At 41.5% G+C, this 15,823-nt stretch overlaps 1 protein-coding gene and 1 long non-coding RNA gene across 5 annotated transcripts in view; one reads left to right on the top strand and one right to left on the bottom strand.

Moving 5' to 3' along the window:
• Positions 1-9,834, top strand: part of TTC21B (tetratricopeptide repeat domain 21B) — a 30,119-nt gene extending 20,285 nt beyond the window's left edge. For 2 of the 4 annotated variants that reach the window (XM_081923219.1, XM_081923216.1), the window contains exons 18-29: positions 1,234-1,372; positions 1,468-1,574; positions 2,383-2,571; positions 2,697-2,807; positions 4,053-4,134; positions 4,426-4,576; positions 5,163-5,324; positions 5,680-5,875; positions 6,934-7,158; positions 7,436-7,556; positions 7,975-8,042; positions 8,394-9,834. In XM_081923219.1, the coding sequence (XP_081779345.1) occupies positions 1,234-1,372; positions 1,468-1,574; positions 2,383-2,571; positions 2,697-2,807; positions 4,053-4,134; positions 4,426-4,576; positions 5,163-5,324; positions 5,680-5,875; positions 6,934-7,158; positions 7,436-7,556; positions 7,975-8,042; positions 8,394-8,471 (1,629 nt within the window). In that variant the 3' untranslated portion in view covers positions 8,472-9,834. The remainder of the gene's footprint in view (positions 1-1,233; positions 1,373-1,467; positions 1,575-2,382; positions 2,572-2,696; positions 2,808-4,052; positions 4,135-4,425; positions 4,577-5,162; positions 5,325-5,679; positions 5,876-6,933; positions 7,159-7,435; positions 7,557-7,974; positions 8,043-8,393) is intronic. The other 2 variants (XM_081923217.1, XM_081923218.1) reach the window with 2 other exon arrangements.
• Positions 9,280-15,823, bottom strand: LOC309376886. Its single transcript, XR_014171324.1, has 2 exons — positions 15,705-15,823; positions 9,280-10,249 (listed from the first exon to the last, which is right to left on the bottom strand). It is a non-coding gene; the product is annotated as an uncharacterized lncRNA (long non-coding RNA).

The raw sequence follows: 15,823 nt of genomic DNA, 5'->3' as shown, positions 1-15,823 counted from the left end.
ATCCCGATACAATCATTTCTGTAACATTTCCAGAAATACTTAACCTGCCCTCCAGAAGAGCCCAGGATTGTGGATGTCAATGTGCACACACAAAAAGAATTAGCAGCATGAAGAATGTTAAAAATATTCTGCTCTGAAGTTTCTAGCTCTCTGTCTTTCCTCCATCCAGCTCTTCCTGCCCCCAGTTTTTAGTGGCAGCAGCTGACCAGTACAGAAGTGAAATGAGGCCAGCTAGCCAGAAGAGGGTGGTTTTTGTGGGTCAAAGCAAAATGCAGGTTTAAAAAACAATAATTTTTAGGTTAATATTATTTGTATGAAAACAAACAACAGTAACAAACAACTTGAGGGGCTTAAAGGAAGGAGGGAGAGAGGAAGGAGAAGACTCCTTTCTGATGCACTGGAAATCTGTCTAAAAAATAAAATAAAAAATATCCACATATGGATTACACAACGCCCGAATGCCCCCATAAGTGTCCAAGTGTTACTGCATGCCTGTGGTATTTGGCTTGTTCATGAATGGAGAGAGCTGTCAGTGCATGACGGAGGACAATGCCTTATCTTTCCAGTGTTGCCACTCCCATTCCCAGTTTCATTTTCCATGCAGAATTTAAACTGTTGGCCTGTGAAGGGCACAGAGGGCTTTGGGGATGGTCACAGGATCAGAGAGGAAAGTGCTTCATATAATCAAAATTAGTCTGTCCCCAAAAGGCTATTAAAGTTGCTAAGAAACAGACTCCTCACAGCTTAAAAGATCCTCGCGGTGAGAGAAATTGGGATTGGGGGATGCCATTGTCAGGCACACATGCGCAAGGTCTGAGGTCTGGGGCTGACAGTGCAGCAAACTCTTAAGCCTTAGATTAAGAATGTTTATTGACCTAATTCAAAGCACATCATATCTTGTTGCAGGTTCCTTCTGCAATATTTTATTTTCAGGTTTGTGTATGATTTTTTTAACAAACGTATAATCCATATAATCCATTATTGAGCTGTGACCAGAACAAAATACGGATGTATCAAAAAGAAATTTGCCTCTAGTTTTATATTTAGCTATTAATCTGTGCAAAGTATTGATCTACTAGCTAAGATAGTCTGAAGGCAGCTAAGATATTCAAATGGCAAACGTAATTTTCCATTTGAGTGTCAGGGAATCTTCTCCTTTCTGACACCTGCAGCTCCTTCAGAAATGCCAAACAGGATCTTTCAGATTATTTGTTTGTTCATTTATTATTTTAGGCTATCAATTATTACGAAGCAGCTCTGAAAACTGGGCAGCAGAATTTCCTTTCTTACGACCTGGCAGAGCTATTGCTGAAATTGAACCAGTATGAAAAAGCAGTAAAAGTCCTTCGGCAAGTTTTGGATCATGAGTCTGGTACGTACATCTTATTTGCTTCATATTTTTTTAAGAAATAAAGAGATCACTATTTGTCAAGACTTTGTATCAAATATATCTCTATGTTTCTGCAGTAAATGATTTGTCCTCTCTGATGGAAGATACGCGTTACCAGGTTCTTCTGGCAAAGGTGTACAGCAAAATGGACAGGACGGACGATGCTGTTGTTTCCTTACAACAGGTAAAGAAATATTAAATATTGGCATGTTAGGCCTTTGGTGGCAGAAGAGAGATACTTGGTTACCTGGTAGCAATAGAGGAGATCAAGCTTAAAATGGTCCAGGTCTGATATTATTATTACTTCTTTATTGCATTTGTATCCTACCTTTTTTCCAAGGAGTAGGATGATGCACATGGTCTGCCCCTCTTCATTTAAACCTTACAAACAACCCTGTGAGGTAGGTTAGGTATAGATGCAGTGGCTGGCCCAAGGTCACCCAATGAGTAGCACCAGCAGAACAAAAAACACTTTAATGGTGATAATGAATTATTCCCCTATTGCATGTGTTGGGCGACTTCAACATTTCCCTCACTATTTTACATTAGTGACGTTAAAACAACTCCTGCCATCCCTTACAAAAGTCACTTCCTTCCACCTACAGACCTTTGACTGTTCAATTTGTTAAGGTATGTCAGGCAACAAAGGACCAGCTGTTTGCTCCCACCAGTCAAGCACAAGAGTTAACTTGGCCACTTAGCTCAGTTGGTGGAGCATGAGACTCCTGATCTCAGGCTTGTGGGTTCGAGCCCCACGTTGTGCAAAAGATTCCTGCACTGCAGGGGGGTTGGACTAGATGACATTTGTGGTCCCTTCCAGCTCTAGAATTCTACGACTCTTATGTTGCACATATCAAGACAAGGACACATACAATACTGATTTAGAGAATTGGTCCTTTTTAAAACGCACAACTTGCTCCAAATCCACCCCCCCCCCAACTTCATCCGATATTATTATTTCCTATTGGAAGCCTCTTTTGCTTTTCCACCAGGCTCAGGAACTGCAGGCCAGAGTATTGAAGCGGATTCAGATAGAGCAGCTGGACGCGGTTCCTGTACAGAAGCAACTAGCAGCTGAAATTTGTGCAGAGATAGCAAAGCATTCAGCGGCCCAGCGGAACTACGAGAAAGCAATTAAATTCTACAAAGAAGCTCTTGTTCATTGTGAAACGGACAACAAGGTCAGTGAGCACCAAGAGGAACCGTTTTCCCTCCAGCCTTGCTTAAGAGGTGTGGTGGTTGGGATGCATGTTGTAAATAGAATGAGAAATTAGCGAAGAGCTTCTATTTATATTTTAATCCTCAGGTGATGCTAGAACTAGCCCGTTTGTACCTTGCACACGATGATGTGGATGCATGCCAGCGCCAGTGTGCTCTGTTGCTGAAGAGTGATCCAGATAATGCGCCAGCTGCCATGGTCAGTTATACACATGCTCTCTGTAGGATGGCTATTTAATGACATTATTTTAGGTTTTAAGAAAAATGTTAAAGGGACACCTCTGTAATGTCTTCTGAATGCATGAGCAGCTTTTCTCTATTGAAATACGCACTCAGAGCAACGTACCAATGGTAAGAACTACAGTGGAACCTTGGTTTTTGAACATAATCTGCTCCGGAAGACCGTTCGACTTCCAAAACGTTCGAAAACTGAAAACCATTCGAAAACCAAAGCAGTTACTTCCGGGTTTTCGGCGTTCGAAAGCCGAAATGTTCAACTTCTGAGACGCTCGAAAACCGAGTTTCCACTGTAACGTCAAAAGAGAATCTAACAAAATTATTTTTAAAAAAACTTTTAACATTTAGTACAAAAAACACCAATGTGCTAAACTCAAATGCTGACAGCTGACAGGCATTAACAAGCAAAAGCTTTTTGATACAAATGGTTTTTCCCAAGCCAACTAAAGTTTTATATAGAAAGATTGCCTGGTGAGTCTCCCTTGGCTAGGTGTTTGAGAGCATAGGAGCCACCACAGAAATGGCCCTGCTCCTTGCCCTCATTGACAAACAGAGGGGTACAAACTAAAGGTGCACCCACTAACCTCTGAAAATGGAGAGAAACCTATGAGAGAAAGAGGTATGCAGAAGCAAGGGCTGTCAAACAACAATTGCGGAGCCTTAATGTGGTTCATAGCAACTCTGCCATTCTCTACATAAATGACATTTTCATGGAACTACCTGCCATGATCCTGAGTTCTCTTCTGGTCAGCCACTGCTAGTTCACATTCTATTAGCATATACCATGAATTTTTAAGGTCACTTATTACAGGGAATCATGTTTGCCATCTTAATGCCCGTTCACTCAACTTGGGGAGTTCCTTTTTGTGCTCTTCACAATCCCTTTTTGTATTTGCTACCCTGAACCATTTGGCATCATCAGCAAACTTGGCCACCCCACAGCTCACCCCGACTCTAGATCACTTGCGAACAAAATAAAATAAATCACTGCTCCCAATGCAGATCCCAAGGAACCATTGAAGCTGGTCGATTTTTGTTCTTTAACGGCTGTGGGTGTGGCCCCTGGGCATTTGGTGTGTGAAGAAGGTTTAGCTTCTAGCCCATTTGAGTTTTGCAGTCCAGTATAAGCTGACTTTGCAGGATAAAATTGCTGCGAACGTTTTGTGTTGCTTGCTGTTTCCTTAGCATCTCTGCTTTGTGCTTGTAGATGATGGCTGACCTCATGTTCAGGAAACAGGACTACGAACAAGCGGTGTTTCATTTCCAGCAGCTTTTGGAACGCAGCCCAGGTGAGCATCAGATCTTTTCATGGCTCCCTTTTAACAAATCTTTTTACTAAAGCTACACATTGATGGCAGAGCAATGCAAGCTCCCTTTGCGCCAGGCTAGAAGAGTGGGTGGATTCCGTCAGCTGCCCGCAGAGTGTGACACCAGCATCTCTCTGTTGGCACAGAAGGGCACACCTTCTGCCTACCAAACATTATAGTTCTGGTTTTACTTAGATTTTTATGCTTCTTTCTTGTGTTTAATTTTCACAATGTGCTTGCTTTCTGTAATGCCCAGAATGCTTACATTAACAGATAATTATGCAACGCTATCACGTTTAATTGACCTGTTGAGAAGAGCTGGAAAGCTGGAAGAAGTTCCAAGATTTATTGCCATGGCTGAGAAACATTCTCCCAGGACAAAACTCGACCCAGGTTTTCACTATTGCAAAGGATTGTATCTTTGGTAGGTGTGGCTAGAAAATCACTAGTATAGTGTCAGTGAGAAAGGGTTGGTTTCCTTTGCTTTCATGACACGCCAGCCAAGCAAATTCAAATAGTGTTAATGTCTGGTTCTTTCACTTGTTTTCTTTGTCCTTTCTACCTGTACAACAGTGATGGGTGAATTTCCACTCTGCAGGATTAATGATAGTGTGGCCCAAACAAAGCCCCATCTACCTATCTGCTGACATCTTTTTCTGCTGCTGGTCCTATTCAGGGTCTTTCGAATTTGCCGCCTTTTCTCTACGGCCCTGTAAATGTGCCAAATTCAAAAAACAAATTACAGCTGGAAGACTCTTCCTTTTGAAATTGAGTCACTTGGTGTCACGTGATGACAAGTGGTTGACAGGTGGCGGCTCTTGGGGCACGGGAGTTTTGGATCCTGCCCACTAGCCAGATCCACTTCTCTACTCCTGCTTTGCAACTCCTTGGCTCTCTGCTCCCTCTTTTCTTTCTCCTTGGTCTCTTCCTTTCCAAATACAGCTGCCTGCCAGCATCATTTCCCCCGTTTCCTTGTGTTTCAATTCATGCAAGTGTGATTCCCTGTTTAGGTACACAGGCGAACCAAATGATGCGCTTCGACATTTTAACAAAGCGAGGAAAGACAATGACTGGGGACAAAACGCTGTTTATAACATGATTGAAATCTGCTTGAACCCTGACAATGAAACAGTGGGAGGTGAAGTGTTTGAACATCTGGACGGTGACGCAAAGTGAGTGGCGATGAGATTTTTAGAACTCCTAGTATTTTAGTGCAGGGTTTTGTTTTGGTGTATCTTGACTGGCACATGGAAGAGTCTCTACAAATTCTTTTTGGGTGCCAGCAGTGAGTGACGGGTTGAATTCAAGCGCGGAAATGATGGGAACCAGATTTTATTTTTTACTGATTTCTATAAAAATGCATCATGGATAAATGTTGATGACAGATATATAATTAAAGGCTCCTATTGTCAGCCGGCTTTCTAGGGCTCATTCTAGCTATTTTCAAAATCCCGATTGAGTAATGGAAAACAGAGTTTCTGATACACAAGAACTGATGCTGTTTCTTTTATGCCTGTATGTCTGAAGTAGCTCAACAGAGAAGCAAGAGTCTGTGCAGCTGGCTGTGAGAACAGCAGAGAAGCTCTTAAAAGAACTGAAGCCCCAGACAGCTCAAGGCCATGTGCAGCTCCGCATCATGGAAAATTACTGCCTTGTGGCAACCAAACAAAAATCAAATGTTGAGCGAGCGCTAAACGCCTTTACAGAAATTGTGGTTGATGAGGTAGGTTGTTTATAGTGTCTGTTCAGTTGAACACAGGTGTATTATACACATGTAGGAACCTCATACCTACAAATAAATGTATTCCATGCACGGCCCATTGCTTTAATAGTAGATTATATTTGTCATACATGTGGAGGAAAACCTTAAACATGTTGCAGAGTTCAGCAGAGTTCAAAAAAATAGACCAGAGGCAATAGTAATTCATTCAGCAGAGCTTTACTTCTGCTGAAGGCAAATGTAGTGTAATGGTTATCAAATCCAATACAATCAGGACTTGCATACAGAGTTGCAGCACTTACAAACCTAACTCATAATAAGACTAAACCTGAACACTATACAGAAACAGAAACACCACACCAGAAGGAAGAGAGCTAGAAAGAGAAAAGTAAAACTCAGGGTTCTTCTGAGCTATATTTATAGTCAGCATGACCTTAATTGGAAGAGATAAGAGAAGTATTTCAAAGCAGCTTCCCAGAAGGTATAACCCGAACAATCATTAACCCTTCTGCCTCTGCTTCTCTCACACAGAGAAGCCTCTAGTAGCCTCCTGTACTAATCCAAATAGAAAAGAATCTTTACACACGAGATCAATACTTTCTGCAGTAAGAAATGCAAACTGTCAATATTAAATTGACATTATTAAATTGACAATTTATTGTCAAATTGACATTATTAAATTGACAATATTAAATCATTTTTCAGAGTGTAGTTGTACTAGGTAAAAGATTATTCTTTTCAGAGGTGTTTGTAACAGAATAATAACCATTAGTAAGGAATGTTGGGAATCTCTCCCCCCCCTTCCCCCAGTTTGTAAGTTTCTTACTGCCACTGTTTTTCTTTCATGCAAGAAGTCCTTTTGTGGAGTTTTAGTGAATTAATCACATTGTGGCTTTAGAAAGGCGTTTTTGGAGTTGTGATTATTATTTTTTTCAACCAGCCCAAGTGCTAACCTAGAATAACCAGCCGCTGTCAGGGCAAAGCACTGTCCTTTTGAGAATGCTGACATTTATACTGGGTTCTCTGTCTTCTGAGTTGCATCATATTGGTCTTTTTTGCAGAAAGATCACATCCCAGCACTTTTGGGAATGGCCACGGCTTACATGATCTTAAAACAAACCCAGCGAGCCAGAAACCAGTTGAAGCGCATCTCAAAGATGAACTGGAATCCCGTTGACGCAGAAGAGTTTGAAAAAAGTTGGCTTCTCCTCGCTGACATTTTCATTCAGTCTTCAAAATACGATATGGCTAGTGACCTGTTAAAACGGTGCCTTCGTCATAACAGGGTAACGGACAGGCCAGAAGTAATGCTGTATCTGTTCTGTTCATGTTTTTCTACCCCTGGAGTCTTTTAATTAATGCAACTAAGCTTATGGAAAGCAGGCAAAATGAGGCCGGCATTCCTTGTGCTGGCTGACAGTGGTGAGGGCAGTGATTTATGACCTTCTGTGCGGTGCCATTGAGGGCCAACAGCACTTCAGCTTACAATTCAGTGGGTCAACAGGCTCTGCAATTTTAAGACTTGCTGACAGAGATTTCTCTCTTTTTTAAATTCTTTTTTAGTCTTGTTGCAAAGCTTATGAATATATGGGATACATAATGGAGAAAGAACAAGCATATAAGGATGCAGCTGCAAACTACGAGATGGCCTGGAAATATGGAAACCAAACAAATCCAACAATTGGTAGGTTCACCCTTAGCAACTTCATTTCATTTTCACTTCACTTTTAATTCATATAACGCCTTTCGATACTACTATACACAACGTGGCTGACAAGCTGGAGAAACAACAAAATAGACAGCAAAGATCACACATGTAATTGAAATTGAAAACCGAGGTGATTCTTTGCAGCGAAGACTGGGGAGATCCACTCCAGCTCTCTGGCCAAACACTCTGTGGTTAGTAAGTTTTAAAATTTATTATTAATTATTATTACATATTTATTAAATGCCTATGTCATTCTTCCTGCTAAAGGAACCTTGTTCAAAAAAGGGGGCTGCAGCAGGTATCCACAAGCTCTCAGCTCCCCTTGTAAAATCCTAGGATTACATGAAAAGAGAATGCTACTTTTGCATTAACCTCTGACTTACCATTTTTACAGGTTTCAAGTTGGCATTTAATTACCTGAAAGCCAAGAGATACATTGATGCAATCAATGTTTGTCATAAGGTAAACTTTTTTTACAAACATGTTTCTTTGCTTGTGGGTTCTATGAAAAGGGGAAAACACTGTAGTATAGTTCTCGTTAATGACAGTATTGACGTCTGCTGCAGTGAAATAGCTTTAGATCTCTAACAGTAGAATAGTCAACTACTTGTTTTAGTTTACAGTGAGACTTTATGTGTCTACGTGTTGTAAACCGCCCTGAGACTTGCAGGTATAGGGAGATATACAAATTTTTCAATTCAATTCAAAATCCTTTATTAGGCATAACACACCACACATTAACTAACAAATTTAATAAATAACTAATAAAGTAATAACTTTACTGCTTACTATGAATATATTTTCTTTCAACAGGTTTTAGAACAGCATCCAAACTACCCCAAGATCAGAAAGGAAATACTTGATAAGGCACGCGTAGCATTAAGAACTTGAATAATATTGTATGTATTTATATTAAATGGGGGGGGGCAAACAGAGAAAGGTCTGTAAAACTCTATCTGTGTAGTTTGTGATGCTACATGCTCAGTTAGTTCCCATTGAAAAAAAGTGGAGAGTACTTTTTTAGCACATAGAGAGTTCAGCAAATTTAAAAGATAATCAGTGTCTGTTACTACCCACCTGTAGGTATTGGCTACAGTCCAAATAAATCACTTTGGTGTTAGGGAACAACAGCCACAGCTGGAATGTCCTTTGAAGGTTGCTCTGTGACAGAGAGAGTTCCCAGCTGCACCCTCCTTCGCTGGCCTTCGAACATCACCCTCGTAAAGGTGATTTATTTGGAGTACGGCCATGCTTTTGAAATGGTGTATAATCGGGGTCCTCAAAGGCAGCGGGGGGAAAGACTGCGAGAATGCTTTATTTGTGTCTCACACGTCTAACTGTTTTATTTTTGCAAAAAGTTTTCCCAGATGGAATCCTAGATCAAGTAGACCAAAACTCGAAAAAATCCCTTCCCCTACCCCAGTTTATTTTACCAATGACTAATTTATTTTGCTATTATATACTACAGAAATCATTACATAATTGCGCAAGGTGCCAGTAGTTCCCTAAGGATATATTTACTGATTACTTACGCAACTTGCCATTCTTTCGAGATTTTCAGCCTCAACCATTTGGCAAGGTGGGTTAAGCTGAAACGATGTCCCATCCCCATATGGGCTATCCTACTGAACCGGAGGAATTTGAATTTCATTCTACCACATTTATTTATTAGCTAACGGTATTTGCATGCTACTCTGCAATTATTTTATAATTCATTAAAATGATTTTAAAATACAATATAAAAGAATTAAAAATACAATTACAACAAAGCACCTCTTGGCAGATAGAGAAAGCAGTAAAATCAGGGACAGACCATAGCAAACCAGGGTTCTCACAGTTTGAAACACTTTGATTGAAGATCTTGTTGTCCTCCATGCTTAAAGCTCCAAAGTAGTATTATTACTAGAACTTCTAGTAGAAACGACAACGTATTTTACTTCATTTGTATAATTCATTATTTGGATTATTGTGTAAAACTGTCTTTCATCAAGTGATTATTGTTTATGTAGCCTCAAAGAATTCCCATGGCTTTTTCTGAGAGGCTTGTTTCAGTGCCTGCAATATAGCATGTAGGCCATAATTCAAGAGGACAGAGATATGCCTCACCTTTTGTAAACACTATATTTACATATGCTTTTATCATATGATTTGCATTGTTTCATGAATTTTGGTATTTTTCATGTAAACTGTACTGAATTACTAATTCGAAAAGAATGTATCAATGTCTTACATAAAATAAATATATTTCTTCAAATCTGTCTTTATGTACCATATCCCATGATCTGGGAGCAATAGTTAAATAAAGGTGGGCCAGGGAAGGTGGGGAGAGGGGTTATTGGTTTGTTTTTGTTCTGCATTACACTGGAAATGACAGAATGTGTTACACAACAACCATTAAAACACAGTTTAAACTAACAGGGTTTTTTCACAAGAGGGTATGGGTCGTATTATGAACTTCTGCCACTACCATCCACCTTAAACTTGATTTCCACTTCAAGACTGATGTTAAGATTTCATTGTTATAGTTCTTGCAGTTGACTGAAGGTTCCTCCTCCCTGCCCCCCTGGTATGCTGTGGTATCCACATCCTCTGATTCAGATATGAAACTACCACCACAGTCTTTACTGAGTTCCGATTGCTGCTACTTTTTCACTTTGTTCTTACCGGAGCTAAACATAGAAATGGCTTTTAAGTGAAAAGCAAATTGACTTGTTGCGTTACATAGAGTTGCCCGTATTTATCTTTGGAGATTATATTTGGATCTGTTTGTTTAAAACTCCATTTTCAGCTACCAAAGCTATTAATTTGAAGGCCGCCTTTTGTTTGAAACATCATAGCTCTGTTCTCTCTTTCTGGACTCGTCACAGAGAGCCTCTGTGTTAGGGTTGTTTTCATTTATACAACTGCCTGTTTTGGAACCTTTTTTCTCCTGCTGTAGCTCACCCGGCCCTTCCATGTCACAGAGGCTATCAGTTCCCAAGCCTTCTAAGTAAAGAAAGGCAGTAAAATAGGCATAGGCAAACTCGGCCCTCCAGATGTTTTAGGACTACAATTCCCATCATCCCTGACCACAGGTCCTATTAGCTAGGGATGATGGGAGTTGTAGTCCCAAAACATCTGGAGGGCCGAGTTTGCCTATGCCTGAAGTAAAACAACCTGTTCTGAGGGTGTTATCAACTGGCCCCCAGACAGAAGCCTGCCTGAGACAAGGCAATGACACACCTTCCCAATTGCCCATACAGAGACCTTAATGGAGTGGCAGTTGAATCTTCAACACTGGTGATGGGATATCTTCCATTTCTACACCCGAGGGCATCAGGCTAGTTTGGGGGGAGAGGTGGGTGCAGGATATGCTGTGCAGCATACACAGGTATGTCCTTCCAACAGAAGGGAATGGCCCCAGGGCTTGAGGGGAACAGCCAAGGGGTTACAACTGATGCCTCCCAGCCTTTGCTGAGGGGGTTGTAACCCACAGGCCAGCAGCTATGTCAGGAGTATCAGGAAGCTGGCACACTTCCGCTAAGTGCTGTCAGGGTCACATCTAGATGCATTACAGTCAATTCCAATATAGCTGGGTCAGCAGTCTAATTCTCAGGAGCCGCCATGGCCTATTTTTTGAACATGTTTTCACGTAAGTTGGTCACTGATGTAGAAGACCATCATCAACGCATAAAGGTTGATTGCATGCCCTGGACTGCCCGTTTGCCTGAAATATGTTTGTTTGAAAGATTCTGTGTTCTGATACATTTTCATCCAATAACTTTTCCTAATATTTTCCTCTGCACTCTCCACCCCACCCCACCATGGGCATAGCCAGGCATTATTTTAAGGGGGGCGCTTTATGGGAGGGCAGAACCGAGTTATCTGCAATGCGGTTGGTCAGGTGAGTATTTTTATTTGTTTACTTGATGGGGGGCAGCTGCCCCCTTGGCTACATCCATGCACCCCACCCCAATTGTTTGGTTTCACGTAAGCCATCTGCCCTCCTGAATTCAGGATAAAAGAGTGACATTTTTCTATGGGTGACCCTACTTTTTTCTCACCGTTAAGTGGGAAGACTCCATTTGAGCTTTTAACAATATTTTTAGCAGCATTTTATAACTTAAGCCTCCTTTCTAATACATGGCCTTTGAATTGAAAGGACTCGAGAGAGACACACAGAGAGACACACACACACAGAGAGAGAGAGAGAGAGAGAGAGAGAGAGAGAGAGGTCAGTTCAGTTATGTTAATGAAAAAGGAGTCCAGTGTTCAGTATGGTGTTGCCTAGCAACTCATATTCTCTGCCTTTGAAGGAGGAGGAAGGGAGTGTGTCTGCATTTTCTATTGCTCTCTTACACTGGAGATTTAAGCTTCCTATAGCAGCTTATAGAGAGAGAGAGAGAGAGAGAGAGAGAGAGAGAGAGAGAGAGAGAGAGAGAGAGAGACCGTGCGCGCGCTATGGATACCTATACATACAACTATAGCAAGCTCTTTATATAAGCTCTTTGTTATCATACAGTATTCTTGAAATATTTTGTGTCCTATAGTTTCAACGAACAGGTTCTCAGTCAAATTGTGTCTTTATGATCGTAGTTGCAAGAGAAACCAAAACGATCAATTCTATACCTTTCAAATCTAAATACAAGCAACCCCTACACTAGGTAGCTGAAAAATAAAACCCTTAAGCATTGAACTTAGCATTTCAAAAGGAACTGTGTCTAAAGAACCACAAAGATAGTGGGAAGCATATTTTCCAAAGTGAAACCGCAAATAATATTTTCCCCAAAAATATTTTATGCAGCAGTTTGAGATGCAATCTAGCAGTGGAAGTTTTGTCACTGACTTCAGTGAGAGATGTGTGGCAGCAAAAATCATTATAGTAGGGTAGCCACAGGTACGAAAGGGGGCAGGGCTCCTGCACCTTTGATAGTTGTGTAGAAGAGAAGATTTTAGCAGTGTTGCTTGTTGTGCCTGCTACAATTCTCTCTTCTATTCAGCTCTAAAACGTGAGTTATGGTTCTGTGCATCTGATTGGCCTGCAAAGGATCCCAGGTTCAAGAAAGTCCCTGGTCTGAATCTCTGGAGAACCACTGCCAGTCATTGCACTGAGTTAGATGGACCAATGGTTTGACACTGCATAAGGTAACTTCCTGTGTTCCTACTCTCTTATGTTAGCATGATACAGTACAGTTCTGGGATTAAATATCAGTGTATGATAAAACAAAAACCATCAATTTACACACTTCCCTATGAAATAGCACTACATTGCTTTGGCAAATTTATAATTATTTAGTTTTTCCATTTGTCTTGAAGATGCTGGAAAGTATTGGTTGTACAGAAGAAATGGAAGTGGAAGAAATAGGATGAAAGTAACAAGAAAAAGGGCTTTGCAGTTCTATGCATATTTACATGAATTCAGTGGTACTTGAGAGCAAACATACACAGTATCATGCAGCACAGATCAACAAGAGCAAAAAGCTGCTGTAGAGTATTGTTTAAGTAAAGGTGAAGGTGAAGGTAAAGTACCCCTGGACGGTTAAGTCCAGTCAAAGGCAACGATGGGGTTGCGGCGCTCATCTTGCTTTCAGGCCACACAGCTTTCTGGGTCATGTGACCAGCATGACTAAACCACTTCTGGTGCAATGGAACACTGTGATGGAAACCAGAGCAGCGCACGGAAACGCCATTTACCTTCCCGCTGCAGCGGTACCTATTTATCTACTTGCATTGGCATCCTTTCGAAATGCTAGGTTGGCAGGAGCTGGGACAGAGCAACAGGAGTGTACCCCACTGCAGGGATTTGAACTGCTGACCTTCTGATTGGCAAGCCCAAGAGGCTCAGTGGTTTAGACCACAGTGCCACCCACGTCCCTACAGAGTATTGTTTAACAGAACAACTCTGTGTGTTTACTCAGAAATAAGTCTACTATTGTCAATGGGGCTTGTTCCACAAGTATGCATTTGATTGTTCATTTGAGCAAAAAACACAAGTGAGATTAAGACATTAACAACTTTCCTTTTTATGGTGCTAGATTAATTTACATTTTAACGCATACCATGCAGTGGTGTTGGCTAAAAAGTCACACAGTTCATGACATAAAGCCTAGTTGAAGGGAAAGCAGCTGTTAATGAGGTGGAGGTAAACAACCACTGCTCCCACATGTCCTCGGAATTGACCCTTCATGCATCAGCTTTCCTGAAGGGAAAAAGGGGGTAGGCTTAAAATTTCTAGTCTTCAGTCTCTTTATGTAAAATCTTAGAAAAGCAAACGGACCTTATTCTTATCATAACTGAACTAGTCAACCTGGATAAAAATGAGGGGAAATGTGAGATTTCTGCCCAGCCACCTTACAAGAACACAGAACTGTGAAATCTACTTTATGCTGTTAAAAAGGAGACGATTCATATTTCCTATGGAAAGAACTGAAATACAGTAATGTAAATACTTCTTAAAATATTGCAGCATCTGGTCAACATTACTTTTTTCAGTGTAATTTGAAAATAAAATGCATGATGCCAAACTAAATATATATCTTTCTTTATAAATTACTCAAGCAAGCAAAAATAACACTCTACAATTCATACTTGTTTCAATCTCAGAGCATCCTGTCAATTTCCACTGTTAAAACAGTTCCCTGTCATTCCCAAAGCATGCAGTTTTCCATTCTCCTTTACACTATTTGTAGCTACTACATAGGTATTTTTGAGCACTGAGTGTCTGACATCTCCTGCAATAAAATGTAGATTTTACAAAATCTTTGTGGTGACACCTGTGCAAAATTCTATTATTGTGCCTTCTAGATTCAAGGACCGAGTGATGCCTGCAGAGGCATTGTTAGGATGTCCCTGTTCTTTTCGTTAAAGCCGCCGACCTCTTGCCCCGTTCCCCATTTCTAAAAAATCTCTTTAGGTTGGCTGAAAATTGTGCAAAGAGTCCCAGGTGAAATCTAGACACATACTGAAAATGCTGTGAAAATGCTTTTTTTACAAAAATGCTTTGAAAAATATATTGAATTTGCCATAGCTCACCATCTCCATCTAGTGTCACATTTGTATAATACACTTTACAACAAACTTAAAATGTTTGATTTGCAGCTGTATAGCTGAGTCTCCTGCCACTCAATGAGCTCAGAGGCAAATTGAACCCTAACAACAAAAGCCAGCTTTGTTTTCTCCCCTCAGAAAATTGGCCAAAATTTGCATCTTGACATAAATTGGTGTACCTATTTCATGCAAGTTTACGTCATGGGTTTGTGCCTATTAAGTAAACGGTAAAGGACCCCCGGACAGTGAAGTCCAGTCAGAAAGCGAATCGCTTCAGTTGGAAAATATACCAGTGCAAGTAGATAAATAGGTACCGCCACAGCAGGAAGGTAAATGGGCTACAGTAGTACCTCTGGTTATGTACTTAATTCGTTCCGGAGGTCCGTTCTTAACCTGAAACTGTTCTTAACCTGAAACACCACTTTAGCTAATGGGGCCTCCCGCTGTTGTCGCACCGCCGCCGCGTGATTCTGTTCTCATCCTGAAGCAAAGTTCTTAACCCGAGGTACTATTTCTGGGTTAGCGGAGTCTATAACCTGAAGCGTATGTAACCTGAGGTACCACTGTATTAAGTTTCTAGCAATGTGCCCGGGGACCTGTATTCTTGATCCGCTTCTATAAAGATCATATTGAACACCCCATCTCTTTCTCCCATTCATATATCACAGCCACACCGATATATTACCCTAAATTTGCCAGCGAACTTTTGCTTTTCGATTTACCCTCATTTTTCCATCAGGGCCTTAAAAACACATAGCAAGGGCCATGCAATTCCCCTTCCTTTTACTGCCTCCAGTTTGCTGAATTAATTCTGCTCTGGTGTTTCCATTGCTCAAGCACACACACACCCCTCCTCTGCCCTTCGGAAATAAGCTTCGCAGGAACCCCAGTAAAGAGTCGCCAAGGAGCGCAGAAGAGGTGGCAACAACGGCAGCGTCCGGGCGGCAGAGCCTCCAGGCGTCAAAAAGCCATAGAGGGCAGCGGAGGAGGAGGAGGATCATTCTGGAGCCTCCGTGCTTCTCGCGCCCGCCAGGGGCACGTGGGCCTGGGGCCTTCCGTTGGAGGAGCGGAAGGAGGGGCTGCGCGCGCGCGCCTTACCTGAGCTGCCCAGGTGAGCCACTCAGGTGAACGCCCTCCTCGGCCCGACGCTCACCTGGGCGCTGCCGAGCCTCACGAAGCGGCCAATCGCAGGCCAGGGTTTTTCGCTCGCCGCCGTG

The sequence above is a fragment of the Podarcis melisellensis genome (assembly GCF_964234715.1).
Source record: "Podarcis melisellensis genome assembly, chromosome: 1".
Taxonomy (NCBI): Eukaryota; Metazoa; Chordata; class Lepidosauria; order Squamata; family Lacertidae; genus Podarcis; species Podarcis melisellensis.
This window is presented reverse-complemented; position numbering and strand designations above follow the sequence as displayed.